The 14743-nt window shown below is 37.3% G+C and overlaps 1 protein-coding gene and 1 pseudogene across 1 annotated transcript; both read right to left on the minus strand.

Annotated features, from left to right (window-relative positions):
- Positions 1-606: 606 nt before the first annotated feature.
- Positions 607-12264, minus strand: LOC105309853 (matrix metalloproteinase-27). Its single transcript, XM_011386065.1, has 10 exons — positions 12140-12264; positions 11080-11318; positions 9912-10060; positions 9689-9817; positions 5328-5489; positions 5030-5150; positions 3666-3796; positions 2765-2924; positions 2107-2210; positions 607-929 (listed from the first exon to the last, which is right to left on the minus strand). Exons 1-10 carry the CDS (start codon positions 12239-12241, stop codon positions 685-687), a joined length of 1542 nt encoding a protein of 513 aa, XP_011384367.1. The 5' UTR covers positions 12242-12264; the 3' UTR covers positions 607-684.
- Positions 1320-1438, minus strand: LOC111734238 (annotated as a pseudogene).
- Positions 12265-14743: the final 2479 nt, after the last annotated feature.

Raw genomic sequence — 14743 nt, forward strand, 5'->3', positions numbered from 1 at the left:
TTCCTACATCTCTCTAGGCTTTCACTGCTATCTTTGGGATTTAAAAGAATTTATTTGGTGAATTTGGAAGTAGAAACTGGGCACGTGTAGCTCCATTTTCATTTCTTTCTCTTTGGCCTCCATGTAGACTATAGGGAGCTCGCATTCCTGGGGAGGCTTGATGATTTTCAGTTCTTCCCATGACTTGTGGGTAAGTATGTCTCATTCTAGAATTTGATATTGGGAAATTTGCTTGCCAGCAGATACATTCTCCAGTATAAGCTTTATTAGTAATAAAGGTGGTATTTTGTTCTCCCCACTGTATATTATTCCTCAGTCAGTTCAGAATATGGGCAGGATGAGGGATGCAGCTTATTTGGCCTCTCCAACTCCAAAGGTCCAGACAAAATAGAAAGCTAAAGATTGGTTTAATAAATGTCTTTGGTATTTAGTTATTATAAGATACATGGTTTACTTCTTCAAGTCCACAAAGTATGAAATAAGCGTAAAGTACAGTAAGAGTTTTGTTTATACATAATAACTTCCTATAGAAAGAGTCGGGCACCTCAAAATAGATGTTGAATCTTTACCCAATAGATATTTAGAACTGGGACTGGCAATTCTATATTAAACAATAGTTTTATTCTCTTTTGGAGCAGAGTTCAGAGTAAAAGACCTCTTGAGGTTTATTTTAGGTCTATGAATTTATCGATAACGGTAGATTCTTTTCAGCGCATGAACAATACTGAGAATAAGCACATTTAAATTCTTATGATACAACATCTCCACTCCTCCGGAATATACTTCTTCCTCTCTGGTACTAAAATCAGATGATGAGTTTAATGGTTCTTTACACTGAAACCAGCTATTGGTTTTTATCACTCGGGTAATGTTCTTTGCCTTAGGGTCATATTCAAATTGCTTTGATCTACGGAAGAAATAGAAGAATCCTAGAGAGAGAGAATTATGATTAGTTATCTTGGACAGGTAGACAATGGTTCTCTACTTTTAAATTTTATGAATATAGAATAAAATAATTGAATGTTATGGAGAGAAAATAAACTCGTGTAATTATAAATACATTTTACTTTATTACTATCCCATAAGAAATGTTGTTATTTTTATTTCTCTGAGGAAGATGCTGAGGTATGAAACATAAATTTCAAGGGGCTTACTACCTTGCTAGCCAGACTGTGGTTTATGCCAGAGGTTCTCAAACTAGGTTTTACTATTTTATTTTATTATTTTATTTGAAATAATTTTTTTTTTTAGGCAAGGCAACCCTTGGTTGACCTCACAGATTATAAGGACCTTGTCATCTTACAATTCCTTATTTTTTATGCCTACGGCACCTGGTTTTCCTAGATGGTTTCCCATCCAAGTACTAACCAGGCCCGACCCTGCTTAGCTTCTGAGATCAGACGGGATTGGGCTTGTTCAGGGTAGCCTGACGGTAGACACAAGCCAGGTTTTGAAAGAATGTCTCAGTGAGGGCGAGAAGAAGGCCCCTGTGGGTCTGGCCTTGGTCCCTACATCCTCATTTCCTTAGAGATGTTTTAGATTTTGACGTTTTGTGTTAGATATCACTAGAATAAAAGATTATGTCCCTCCCCAAAATTTTCAGACTTCTATTTACTCTACAGTCTAGGTCTTCTCTTTAAAGATAATAGTAGCTGGTTCATTAAATTGCCTGAAGTTCTTTTAAAACTGTAGGTTTCTGGATCTCACCCACAATACCACTGCCTAATAAACCGAAGAATTTGTAGTTCCTTAAGTTCTGTATATTAAACTATATACATTATAGTTTGAGAATGACTGTTCAGTTTATGTGCTTAGTCATTTTTTCACACTTGAAACTTTTCAGGGGTTGTCTTTCAGAGGGTATTTTGGATCAATGATAAGAAAAATTAATTTTGGTATATTTTACATAGATTTGAAATAGAGGATATAATTCAGGACTTACCAATTCAGTTTGTGATGATGTCCCCAAGGTTAACATTTATTATTACATGTACTCGAGAGGAGTAACATTACATTAAAATTGAGATGTTTAAGTTTTTGTGCTGTTTTACTTTACAGTCCGTAAAGTCTTCAAAGTATCTTAAAAGTTTTGACCTTGATATTTACCTTTATGCTGGAAAGCAGCATCAACTTGGAGACCAATTCCTGGAAAGTATTTTACCACCCTCCGTGGGTATCCTTTTTCCATGGTTTGGGTCACTTCATCATACCTGGATATATGTATTTGAAAAGTTTTGGGGGTTCTTTGTTTTGGGGAGCTTAATTCATCTACTAACCAACTTGGAGTCAAGCAGGGATATGGATAAAAAGTTGACCTAGTGCAGGAAAACTAATTGGGTCAATAATAAAAAAAAATGCCAAATTTTACATTTGGTTGAATCATTTACAATGTTTTAAGAAGAAGAATTAATGAGGGAAAAAGCCACATCATTTGTCAGCTTGATGCTATTCTGAGGAAATATTAAATCGAAGTTAGGGCTCAGCCCGGGGCTTTAATAGATTTTGACCAGATATGTTTGTGTCATTGGCAATTTGGTTAACATTGCCAACTTTATTATTTTATCTTTATTTTTTAAGGGGGGAAAAGATCTTTGGACTCATTAAAACATTCTTTTGTTTGATGAATGTTATCCACATGAAATTGTCATCAACATAATTCCCTTTAAAAAGACTATAGGTTTTATTTTTGCCTATTTTAAAGTGATGCTATATGAATATTTTTTTCCCAGAATATAACAAAGGGGTCAAATGTCTGTAATCTTACCTCCAGCACCAAATGCCCACAAAGAAGTAGGTTTTTCTTGTGTTGTGGTCACAGACAGCCGCGTCAATTTTCTTCACATATCTTGGAAAGCCAAGTGTATAGATGGATTTGGGATAATCTGGCAAAACAGCATATCCTCTGATCATCCAGAAATTGTCATCTAGGAAAACAGAAAGTGGTTACCTTTTGATCTGTTCTCTAGAGTGAGAAATAGATGTCTTAAGAAGTTTGAAAATAATTAGATACCTACTTCCTCTCAGGTTTAATGCTTAGAGTTTTAATAATCTTACGTCTCCATTTATTCTTTCCATTTTCTTTAGCTGCTTATATCATTAATCTTACACAAATAATATATACCTATAGTTAATAGTGTGCATACTCATGTCAATTGGTTTCACTCTATTGATTATTTTTCTAACTCTGACAAACAATCACATGTTTTAGGACATGTTCTAAATTTCAGCACCCAAGTGTTCTCAAAAGCAAGTAATCTGATTAAACCCTTATAAAAAGTAAAGTTGCTAGATTAAAAATAAGATACCAGTTAAATTTGAATTTCAGATAACTAAGGACTAATTTTTGGTATAAGCTAATGCAAAAATCTGCAATATATGCTTATACTAAAAATTATTTATCTGAACTTCCTGTGTTTTTATTTGCAAAATCTGGCAACCTTAGTAAAAAGGGAATATAGAAGAGAGATGGGTTACCTTTACATGGTAGAAAAAAAGACTTTTTTAGTTTTCTGTCATACAGTTTTTTTAAAGCTCCTGTATAATTGGAATGGTGTTTATTTTCACAGCCACAGAGAATCAATCCCTGGATAGTTATTATTTATAATCGGAACTTAAGTTCAGGCATCCGGGGAGGGGAAGGTGGGGATCATGATGGGAAAAGTTACCTTTAAAAACCAGAATTTTATCTTTAGGGTTCTCATATGCAGCTTGAATATCAGCTGGCAGAGATGGCCAGAATGAAGAGATTAATTCAAATTCAACATCAGTGATATCACAATAGATCCTCCATAGATGCCTACATTAAACAAAAAAACACTTTACTCATACAGCCTATAGCTATCTATATCAATTAAAACATTGCAAACCGAGGCTTGTCTTTTACCTAACTGACTGATGTTTTCCTCAGATAATTTAGAGCATTAACACAATTTCCCTCAGCAAACGTAGGTGACTGTGATTTCAGTTCTACCCTTTGGAATATCTTGGTGAAGGCATGCCTTTGTGTTCACTCTCTAGAGTACTTAGAGTAGCAAACAATCCATGGAAATCTCATAAACATTTCTTAATATACCCAGTGGCTTCATTTTTGCCAAAGCAGCAATGCCCCAACATTCTAAGCTAGCACCAAGCATTCCAAGAAGAACTTTTTGGTGCCGATGTTTGCTAGAATGAAGAAATGTTATCATTGGCATGGTGAAATATTTTCCTTCCTGGCTGTAAAATTTTGAGTCTGTGAGTGAGACTTGAAAAGTCCTTATAGTCTATTTCGCTTCCCATGCTGGCAACCCTTTTCTGACTAGTGGTCTCTTAACCTATACTGTTAGGAGCATGGTTGTGACAGCACGTTGTTACAGTGCTGTGTAGTTAGGAGTGGAAGGAGTCTAATTTCAAATATTCTTTCCTTTGTCCCCTATGTAAGGGCATTGCCAGGTGGTATATGTCCTGATACTTTGTTCTAAAAATACGCTCATGGTATACGCAGCTGACACACTGCTGCAATTTAAGTCCAATGAAATATACACAGAAAAGAGATTTCTTACTATAATTACCACTTAATTGATGCAATATTAGGGAACAGGTGTTTAACAACTGGCTCTATGGGTAGGCAAAAGACCTAATTTTTATCATTTTCTGATTTCCAGGGTGTAAATATTCCAACCATGGCCAGTTTCAAGCTAACTGGTTCACAAAGTTCCTGAAAATTTAGCAATTGAAACCTGAAATGGTATAAATCAGTTCCAACTGAGATTAATGTATTATTTTAGCTAAGAAGTCACTGAAGGGAAACTCTACTTCACTTTCTTATAAAATGGCCATTTAAAAAATTGCTAAAAATATTTAAAAATCAATTTATCAAACAAGTAAGAGATATGCACACCTGGAAAACATTTGAAGTGTGTGGGTAATTATAAAATGAAAAGTAAAAGGCACCCATTCTCACTATCCCCATGACTTCCTCTTTATCTCCAAATCTCTTGAAAAGAAAAATCTTCATAGGAAGTTAAGATATTTTAGGAAATGGGTTTACCTGCCTTTAAAGAACATTACTTCTCTGCGGAAAGTGGTGATAGCATCGAAAGTCAAATCAGGGTCACAGGCATGGGGTACAGTGGATCCCTTTGGCTTAGCAGGTGCCTTAGGTTGACCTCCTTTGATGAGAAAAGAAATGCCACAGTGAATGTAGATATGTGGAAATGCCTACAGGAGGATCTTACCCAAGTGAATATTTTCTTCATTATAATATTTCAAGAAGGGATTTTCTTAACTTCCTTTCTGGAAACCTTCCTAATTAGTTCACCTATATTCAGATTTATACTGTTGCTCACCATAGATGGATTGGATTCCATTGATATCATCCTGAGAAAGAGGGTATTTGCTAGGATCCAGGGAGACATAATTTGGGAACATCAAAGCTGTTTGATCATTGGAGTGAGAGAGCCCCAGTGAATGACCAAATTCATGAGCAGCCACAAGAAATAAGTTGAATCCTTAACAAAAACAGAGAAAATGGGAGAACATGAGTCACTCAAAAGAAGAATTGTTACATCTGAGATTAGGAAGTAACTAAGGGGAAAGAAGAAGAGGCTTGCCATATAGCAGATAATTCCTACAACATATCCATTATCATTTATATGAGAAATATTTCAGCACTAATAATTGGTATTAGTTACATCATGGAGAAATATAACCTAGAGTAAGCAGGTGGTAGGAAACAAGTGTCTCAGAAATGGGTAGTATTAAAAAAATGGAAGTCACCAGCTTTGGCTGTTGTTAGGCTATGCTATATGTGATCATGTTTCTTCTACTTATATTCGTCAAAATATAAGTAGAATGAAATTCAAATACCATAACGTGGTCTTCCATGATCTAGTGCCTGCTTTTTTTCCAGCCTCATATTTTATTTTCATAGTCCATGAGCTAGCCATATTGAATCATGTGCATTTCTCATTTATGCCATGTTCTTTATAATCTCAATATCTTAATATCTCCATTCTTTCTAGAATATGCTCTCTCCTACGTACTTTTTTTGCCCAACTGTCCTACTTATTGCTCAGGAATCCACTCTAGAGTCATCTCCTTCATGAAGCTTTCCTTATCCCCCCAGCTCCTACCTAGGCAGAGTTAAATGCACCTTTCTGGGTTTCCATAGACTCGATGCTTAATTCTGTCATAATACCTAAGGCATCATACATTGCCTATTCCTGTCCTCAAGCTGTGCACCCTTTAATTACAGGGACCATGTGTTAACCATCTGTTATTCCTGGTGACTGCTAAACAGCTTATTAATAGTGAGTGCTTAATAATGGTTGCTGGATATCCAGTTGTTTATTTGTATGAAAGAATGGTTAGATGTGCCTCCTAAACGAGATGATTGTACCCTGTACTTATTCACACCAGAAGTCTTACCATGCATGGTAGAATTACTTTTTTATTTCTCTGTCTCTACCCCTAGACTGTAAAGTTCTAAATATAAAAGAATGTTTTTAGACTTACAGCTAAGTCTGTGGATCCTAGGGAAAAGGCTGAGCCTTACACGATGGAGATTTGTCCATTGATATTTGCACAAAACACACATGGAATGGCAAAGGATTATTTCATGGCCTTTCATGCTTTTCTGTTCTTGCATTGGCTGCTGCCTCTTATTTGGTTGGCAGTATCATTGGTTGTGCTTTTGGACAAGAGATGGGAGAAATGACTCTTTGAAAAAGAATTCAAACTCAGGTCATCTAAATGAAGTCTAGACATTTATCCTGGCTTTCAAGACCCTGTATAATATGAATCCTATTCACCATTTTAGCCTTCTCTTCCATCGCAATTCTAATACTTGAGTAGGTTGGGTTATTCTGCCTAGAACACTCTTTATCCCACTTTGCCATCTGAGTTCCTGCTTAGCCTTCAGGTCTCAGGTTTGGCATCACTTCTTCCCCTGGCCTCTGTATTTGGGTTGGAATTTCTTTGATGTGCTCCTATTACATTGCCATAGTTCCCTTTATTCAAGTGTTGATCATATTGATTTGAATTGCCGTTTGATAGAGTGTATCCCCTAGGCTGTAAATCCCTGGAGGGCAGGGTCTGTGTCTTGTGCACTGTTGTAGACTACATTTCTATCGCAGACCCTGGGTCAGAGTGGATGTTGAGTAAATGATTGTTGAATGATTTCATTTACTAAATATTTGTAGAGTATCTAACATGCGCTGACAATATTACAGGCCATATTATACTGTAGGAAAAAGATAATATCTCTGCCCTCTTGGAGATGTGACTAAATAGGTAAACTTGTACACTATACATTGGTAACTTTGTGAATAATTATTCTTGTGCTTGGGAATCACTTTAATCATCATCATCCTCAATATTAACTATTACCAATGTAATCATCAGTGTAAAGAACTTTCTTAATGTTCGCTATGGACTAGTGCTTTCCAAGGTGTTTTTTACCTTTATTACAGGTAACTTGTGTCATTTTCTTGCAAGAATGGCATTATTATCCTTATTTTACAGATAAAGAAACATAAAGTTAAAAAATTCACTTGCCCAGGGTCCTTCAGGTAGTAAATGGGAAGCCCTGAAAGAAACCAGAGCCTGCCAAACCATAGACCACTGCTCTTTCCACATTGCAACACTGTGCACCTGTAGCATCTGAAAGGTCTGTTTCAGTTGTTTAGTGCACATGTGTGTGTAGCACATACATATTCCCATACAGGCTTGATACTGGCCTTCCTTTGGGAGATTCTCAGGAAAATCTCTATATGTACTCAAACCCCTCTGCCATCACTACTCAATGACTTTTCCTACCTTTAGGAAGCAGTGGGATTAGCAGATGACTATAGCCTATTGCTCTTAAGCAAGCTACAATAAAACTTTTGTGCCCTTTCCACAGAGACTCTACATATTCCAATAAGAGAGGTAATCATCTATCATAAATTATTGTCAAATTTTCTATTAAAAAATCTCTGTGATTGGAGAATACATTTGCTTCAGGTTTTTTGTTTTTATTAGAGAACAGGAAGACATTTTTCCCTTTACGTCAGTGAGCTAAGAGTCATACAATTGAGTGTCCTCTGGAATCCACAATTTATACATTGAGGGAATATAGTAAAGCCTTGAGAAGACAACCCATTGGGGACCTGTTTCCTGGTCATCTGCCCAGAACTTGGTGGAGGATTCCATTTATCCCTTGCCTTGCTCAAGCAAGTTTTGCCAACTTGGGGCCCAGAACTCTCTGGACTTTTAAATAAGAACTCTGTCCCACCTATCCCTCTTGGCAGATGGTAATGATAATTACTACTAAGTATTGGATTTAATACGGATAAAAAGACAGTAAAATCTTTGACTAAAATCTGCCTCTAGATATGAAAATAAAATCTGGCCGAGCAAGCTGAAACATCCTGATTTTGTCAAACACTAGGATATTTCCTATAACTGCCCAATTGGACATATCCACACTGCCTTTAGGCCAAATCCAAAGAACTGGGACATGTCTCAGTAGGAGAGACACAACAGAAATGGTCTACTCAACTCCTCCGTCATTCAGATGACAGTGTCCCTGTCTCCTGTATCCTCTTGTCTGTGATGCTAATGTATGTGGCAATGGCAGCAACAAACCCCAGACTTCCCCTGGTGCCTGAAGTCCAACCAGTACTGACTTATTTACCTTCTTTGTTCACTAGCACTTGGAAGAACAAATGCACTGCATGTTCAGTCTTAGCAACGAGTGGTCATGAACCATTTTGAGTCATTGGTTTTCAATTTTGCAGAAACTTATAGAAGTGACCTACAGACTGTCTGGAACCACTTGGTCAAAAATGAACAGTGGCCTTGTATACCACCTATCAGCAGAGCCACACTCTCTGCTTTCCAGGGACCCTGGACACCAGATACCAGACCCAAGATGACTGTTCTCAATGAAGGAAAAAAGAGTGTGGAGAATCTGAGAGTCCACTGAGCTCCTTTGTTTGATGCACATCATTTTAGTGTAGTAAAGTTTTTTTTTTTTTGTACAAAAAGTAATAATATGTTTTCCATTTTAGTGCCAGGCAAGCCCTTTAGGAGAAATAAAATCAACCGACTTGGTCTTAAGGAATAAGACAAATATAAAGATTAAGGTCTAATTTCTTGGCAGATAGGCAAGAGTTAGAAGAGGAAGTTCATGCTTGTAAATAGACCTTCCATGGGCCATGAACTCACATACCATCCTTCAATCACTGACTCAAAGTTGCCACCTCCCTAGAGTCTTCTTTTATTCTCACCCACAGATGACTTCTACCTTTGGTACAACACGCAGCATGTTCTGCCACGTATGGTGGTATGTGCATCTAGGCCTCATATACCACATAAGGTCAAGAACCTCTGAAGGGCTGGAACTTTTCTAGTACAACTATATGGTCTGTACAACGCCTTGCATAGTTCAAGGAATATAGTGGGTCTTCGGGCATTATGGGTGTATGAATGAATATATGAGTAAGTGAAGAATGCTATGATCATAACAGTATAAGCAACTTTATGAGGGTGTTGTATGGATAAGCACAATTGTCTGAATAGATATTGAACACTTTTGTCAGTGTCATTTTGAAATACAGTAAATTGTGGGGAAATTGGGAAGTAAAAAGCAACTCTTTGCAAAGTTATTCTTTTTAGAGATTCTTTAGAATAAGACAATTTTGTTCATAAAGAAAATTGGGCTCACCTGCTCCGTCTTTGGTCCAATTTTCATCTTCATCAAAGTGAGTGTCTCCACCCAAACCCAGACCAGGAGGAAAGGCATGGCCGAGGACTCCCAAGGGGCCATCAAAGTGACGAGGACACCGACCATGGACTAAAGATATAGTTCATAGGGGGGGAAAAGATCAGGCTCTTTAAAGTTCCTGAGATGAAAATAGACATATTTTTATCTCTGTTGTAAACCTTACCTCGGGTCCTAAAGGCAATCATGATGTCTGCAATCCCCTTGGAAATCTTACTGAATATTAGTGGAGTAACTTTGCTCCACACTTCTAAACCTTTTTGGATAGCTTCATCCACATCAGCTCGTGCCATGTCTGGAGTATAGTTCATGATTCTTAAAAATTAACAAAAATATGTCAGTTGGTATTTATACATACATGTTATTCTTACGTTTGTATAATATATGATTATATAAAGTACTTTTTCAAATCTCTCATCTGCCCTACTATTCAGGTCGGATTATAACACTTTTACAAATAAGGCTCAAAGAGGTTAAATGACTTCCCTAAGGTCACGCCCTAAGTGGGAGAGCATTAATCTCATGGGTGTGTCTGCTGTGCATATGACTACATCATTTTCTCAAATGGCCTGTGGAAATTAGTCTCATGCATGTGTCATATGTTAAGAGTCTCATTTGAGAGCCATGAAGAGTTAGTTACTTAGAAAAAGATTTTCCTCTTCTTTATATTGCATATCCTGCTAAATCCATTTTTATCTCAAACCCTAAGACTCAATAAGATGAATGAAGAACTATCAGAAAAACTCTTTAGGGTCATCCAGGAGGGCTCTAGAACAATAGCTAAGGTCTCTGACTCTGTTCCAGGTCACAAGCACACTTCAGCCTCTTTCTGCCAATGAGCAAGCCCCCTTTCCTTGCTATGTCTGGTGGCAAACTCTGTACTTCACGCTGGGTTCCATCTGAGATCTGACAACTCTAACTCACACACGTCTCTAACAAGAACCAGCTGTGCTCTAAGGTCCTTCCACTTTCTCTTGAGCATGCTTCATCTATACCTTCAATCATCTGCACTCAGATGACAGTACTTCTGGTCCTGAGCTTATATGGAGGAGGTAGAGGTAAGAGATTCGAGCATATGTGCCAGAGCCAGTCTGCTGGTAAGAGCTGTGTAACCTCGACTATAGTAAATAACTTTTTGTTTCAGTTTCTCTGTGTTTAAGTCTTCAATAACAGTGGTGCTTACATCACAAGTTTGTTGGGAGGATGAATAAATGAAATCTATGAAGTGCCATGCATATAGGAAGTGCATGGTAAGATAAACTTTTTTTTTTTCCCCTTGGAGGTTATATTCATGCTCCTTTGGATTAGGAGAAGTAAATTGGCAAAAGTATTACCTGTATGTGAGGTTGTATTTCCTCCACCCAGGGAGAGTGTAGCCATACTGACCCACATCAGGAACCCCACACCTGGGTGTCTTCATGATCTCAAGAGTATTTGTGTCCAGCTTTCCAGTCACTGTCAATCCAAAAAATGCTTGCATTTCCTGAATTTTGCCATCTATGAGACTCCTGTTCTTGCTTTGAACAAGATGACTCCCTTCTATTTCAAGAGAGTAGAACTGGTTGAGATATGCCTGACCAAAAAGACAAAAAAAAAAAAAAAAAAAAAAAGGCACAGACTACAGGAGAGCAAATCTCCATCTCAGTATAAAACAAAATCATGTGAAATACTTTTTGGCAATGGGTGGGAGGGATGAGTAATGACGGAAAAAAAGAGTAAGGAAGGAAGTAAATAGGAAAAAAAGAGTTATCCTGTTTTTTTCAATTTCCAAGAACTGGTTGAGCTGTGTCACTAGATTTGGCCAAACCACTCAGGTCATAAAACTCCAAATCTCCACAAAAGAGAATTAAGCTTCTTCTATGTGTTAAATGATCACATATCTTACATATTTTTACTGTTACTTTCATTTTGGTATTTCTTTGAAACAAATTCTAGGAGACATAGGTGATTAATTATTTTGCAAATTTAATTGATTTAACCAAATATGGCAAAGTAACGGAACTGATTTTTAGAGGGAATTTCCAAAGCAATATATTTTTTATACACAGAGAGATAAGGGGCTCTAAATTGTAGTTGGATCCTCTTGGTGGGTCTCAAAATGCTTTTATATAGATCTCCATTTCTTGCAGGGCTGTTCCCTTTCTTTTCTCACTAGCTCACTTGTTAGCATTGCTTAAAGCTGTAGCAAATCCTGCCTCCCCCCACCCCCACACCCCACTCTCCACCCCTCACACAGTTCCTCTATGTCCTTAGAGCTAGGGAAACGAAAAGCAGCTTCTTCTCACAAGAGCATTCAGGACTCTTTTGTAGGAATTTGCTGTCTTTTTAGATCCCAAGACAATCAGTAAAATGAATTTTTATTGATAGTCATTAATAACATTTACTGAGCAGTACCTGAGCCAGTCGAATGTTTTCTTCATCTTCCATCTTTCGGTCTGTAGGGAATGCAGAAGAAAATGTTAAAAAGAACACAAATGGAAGCAGAAAGCTCTTCATTCCTCTCTCTCTTCAGTTGAAGCCTGGTTCTGTTTGCATAGAATTTAGAAAATAATAGTGAGACGTGGCATGAATTGGCTTGTATCATCATTTAATTAATAACAGAAAAAGGACATTTGCCATGAAGTGTGTCATGGTATGCCTTTTTTTTTTTTTAATTAGGTTGAATTGATTTTGCAATCATGATCTGCGATTGTTCAGTAAACAGAGCCATTGTTCATTACTCAGTCATCTATGATATGAGGTCAGCCTCCAAATTACTTTTGTCCTTGCAAGGTTGGAGGTTTTCTTATTCATAAATTCTTGAGAGTTTATAAAATATTTTTTGAATGAAACTCTATAATATCTTGGGAAACATAGTATCATGAAAAGACAGTTGAATCAGAAATTGAATCACCGTAATTAACTAAACATCAAATATTTATGGAGCACCTGCTATTCACCTATCACTTTAAATACAAGTATGAATAAGATACCATTCCAATCTTGTTGGAGGATTCAGTTATATACAGACACCGATGCCAGACAAAATGGAGGCAAGTGGCAAATGCTCAGTGAAGATTCTAGAGACTGAGAAGGGTCAAAAGGTGGACAGATCGCTGCTTATGTATGTGAGCTAGAGTCTTTAAACTGGCGAGGCTTGTATTGGGTCTTAAAGAATGAATAGGAGTTGGATTGCACAGGCGGAGAGAGAAATTAGGAAGCAGGTAAAACAGTGGAAATGAACTATAGAAAATTTGGTCTGGCCAGAGCAAATATATGTGTAGACAGCCATGGGAAGTATGGATGGAGGGTTTAAGAAAGGGTACAAGGAAAATGAATGTTTTGAGTCTTTTCATGCCTAGGAATGCCCTTTATTAATCCATCCTCACACTTGATTGAGAGAGTATCTGGAAATAGAATTTCAGGCTGAAATAAAATTTCCTTAGGATTTTGATGATACTGATTTATTATTTTCTAGAATCTAATGTTGCTGTTGAGGAGCCTTCTATTCTAATTATTAATATTTTCCTTTGTTTTTCTTTTGAAAAAATTCAGAAATCTTCTCTTAGATACTCTGAAATTTCATAATGATGTGGGTCTTTTGCTTTGGCATATCTAGGCAATAAGTGGGCCCATTCATTATGAAAACTTTAATTCAAGGGAACTTCCCTATATTATTTCTTTGATAATTTCTTCCCGCTCATTTTCCTCTTTCTCTTTCTGGAATATGTATCTGTAGGACTTCTTTTTTTAATTTTTTTTGGTATTTTGTTAGTGTTTTTAGATGTAAAATAGACCTATGTTTTGAGAATGTTAAGTATAATTTTACTTTACTTAGACATTTTCTTTTGTTCCCAGGATTATCTCTATTTCTTCAAAGTTTCTTTTTTGGTGTCTATTGTTCACATTAGAAGCCTTTCCCCCCCCCCCCCCCAAATGTTTTGAGACTGTGTTGTGCAGTCTGTCTATGAATGAGCGATAAGAAAGCTGACTGGAAGCGCTGTGTGTATGGGCAAGGCTTGTCAATCGATGAACTTCACTGCCTCGAAGTGGAGTGGGTTCTAGGAATTTCATGTGATATATTAATTGGATAGAGATTTGGCTGACTATAGTAGAAAAACCCAAAATAACAGATGATTAAGAAAATAAAAATTTATTTTTCCCTCACGTAGCAGAAGTCTAGGCTCATCCAAGGCTTGAATAATAATTCCACACCATCAGGGATGGAGGCAACATTTATCTTGCTGCACTACTCTCTTGGTGCAATGCCTCATGGTCCTGGTGGCTTCTCAAGCTCTGGTGATTGTATCTTCATTACAGGCAGCAGAAAGGGGAAGGCAGAGAAAGTAAATTCTCAGTCTCTTTCTAGAAGCCCAAATGGTATTTTGCTTTCACATTTTGGCAAGAAATTAAATACATGGCGACATCTAGCTGTTAGTGAGGCTACAAACTGTACTCTTTTAGCTGCTGCATTACCACCTCAAATGAAGTTGGGGGTCTTATTGCAGCAAAGAAAAGGGAAAATTCTATTAATGTAGGCAACTAGCAGCCTCTGCCACCTTGAGATTCTACAGTTCGGTATCTGTAAATCATTTTTTTCTTGGGCTAGTAAATTTCTCTAGAGAAAATTCCTTCAATTTTCCATCATTTTAATTAATATCCTAGCAACAAAGATATAGGAGATGCCTCTGGTGGCCCTAGGCACACCTCTGATTTTAGTTGCAGTTGCAGTGGACGAGTTTGTGTAACTTACCTTGCTCTGACAAAGTCCCACCTTAAGCACATACTGGGTGTCCTTCTGCTTTCTGCCCAGGGCATTGAGATGCCATAGAGCCTGACAGGTCAATGCCTTAGAGCCACCCAATGGGGAAGGGAACTAAAAGATGAATGTCTCAACCTTCTCTTCACTGGAGGTTTAAACAATTGAACGGTGTTCTGTAGGCTTCTCAGGTGTTCCTGATGAAATCGAGCCCCAGATACCCATTGCAAAAACCAGTAACACGTACTTGTATTGGCTTT

Source organism: Pteropus vampyrus, unplaced genomic scaffold, assembly GCF_000151845.1.
Source record: "Pteropus vampyrus isolate Shadow unplaced genomic scaffold, Pvam_2.0 Scaffold892, whole genome shotgun sequence".
Taxonomy (NCBI): Eukaryota; Metazoa; Chordata; class Mammalia; order Chiroptera; family Pteropodidae; genus Pteropus; species Pteropus vampyrus.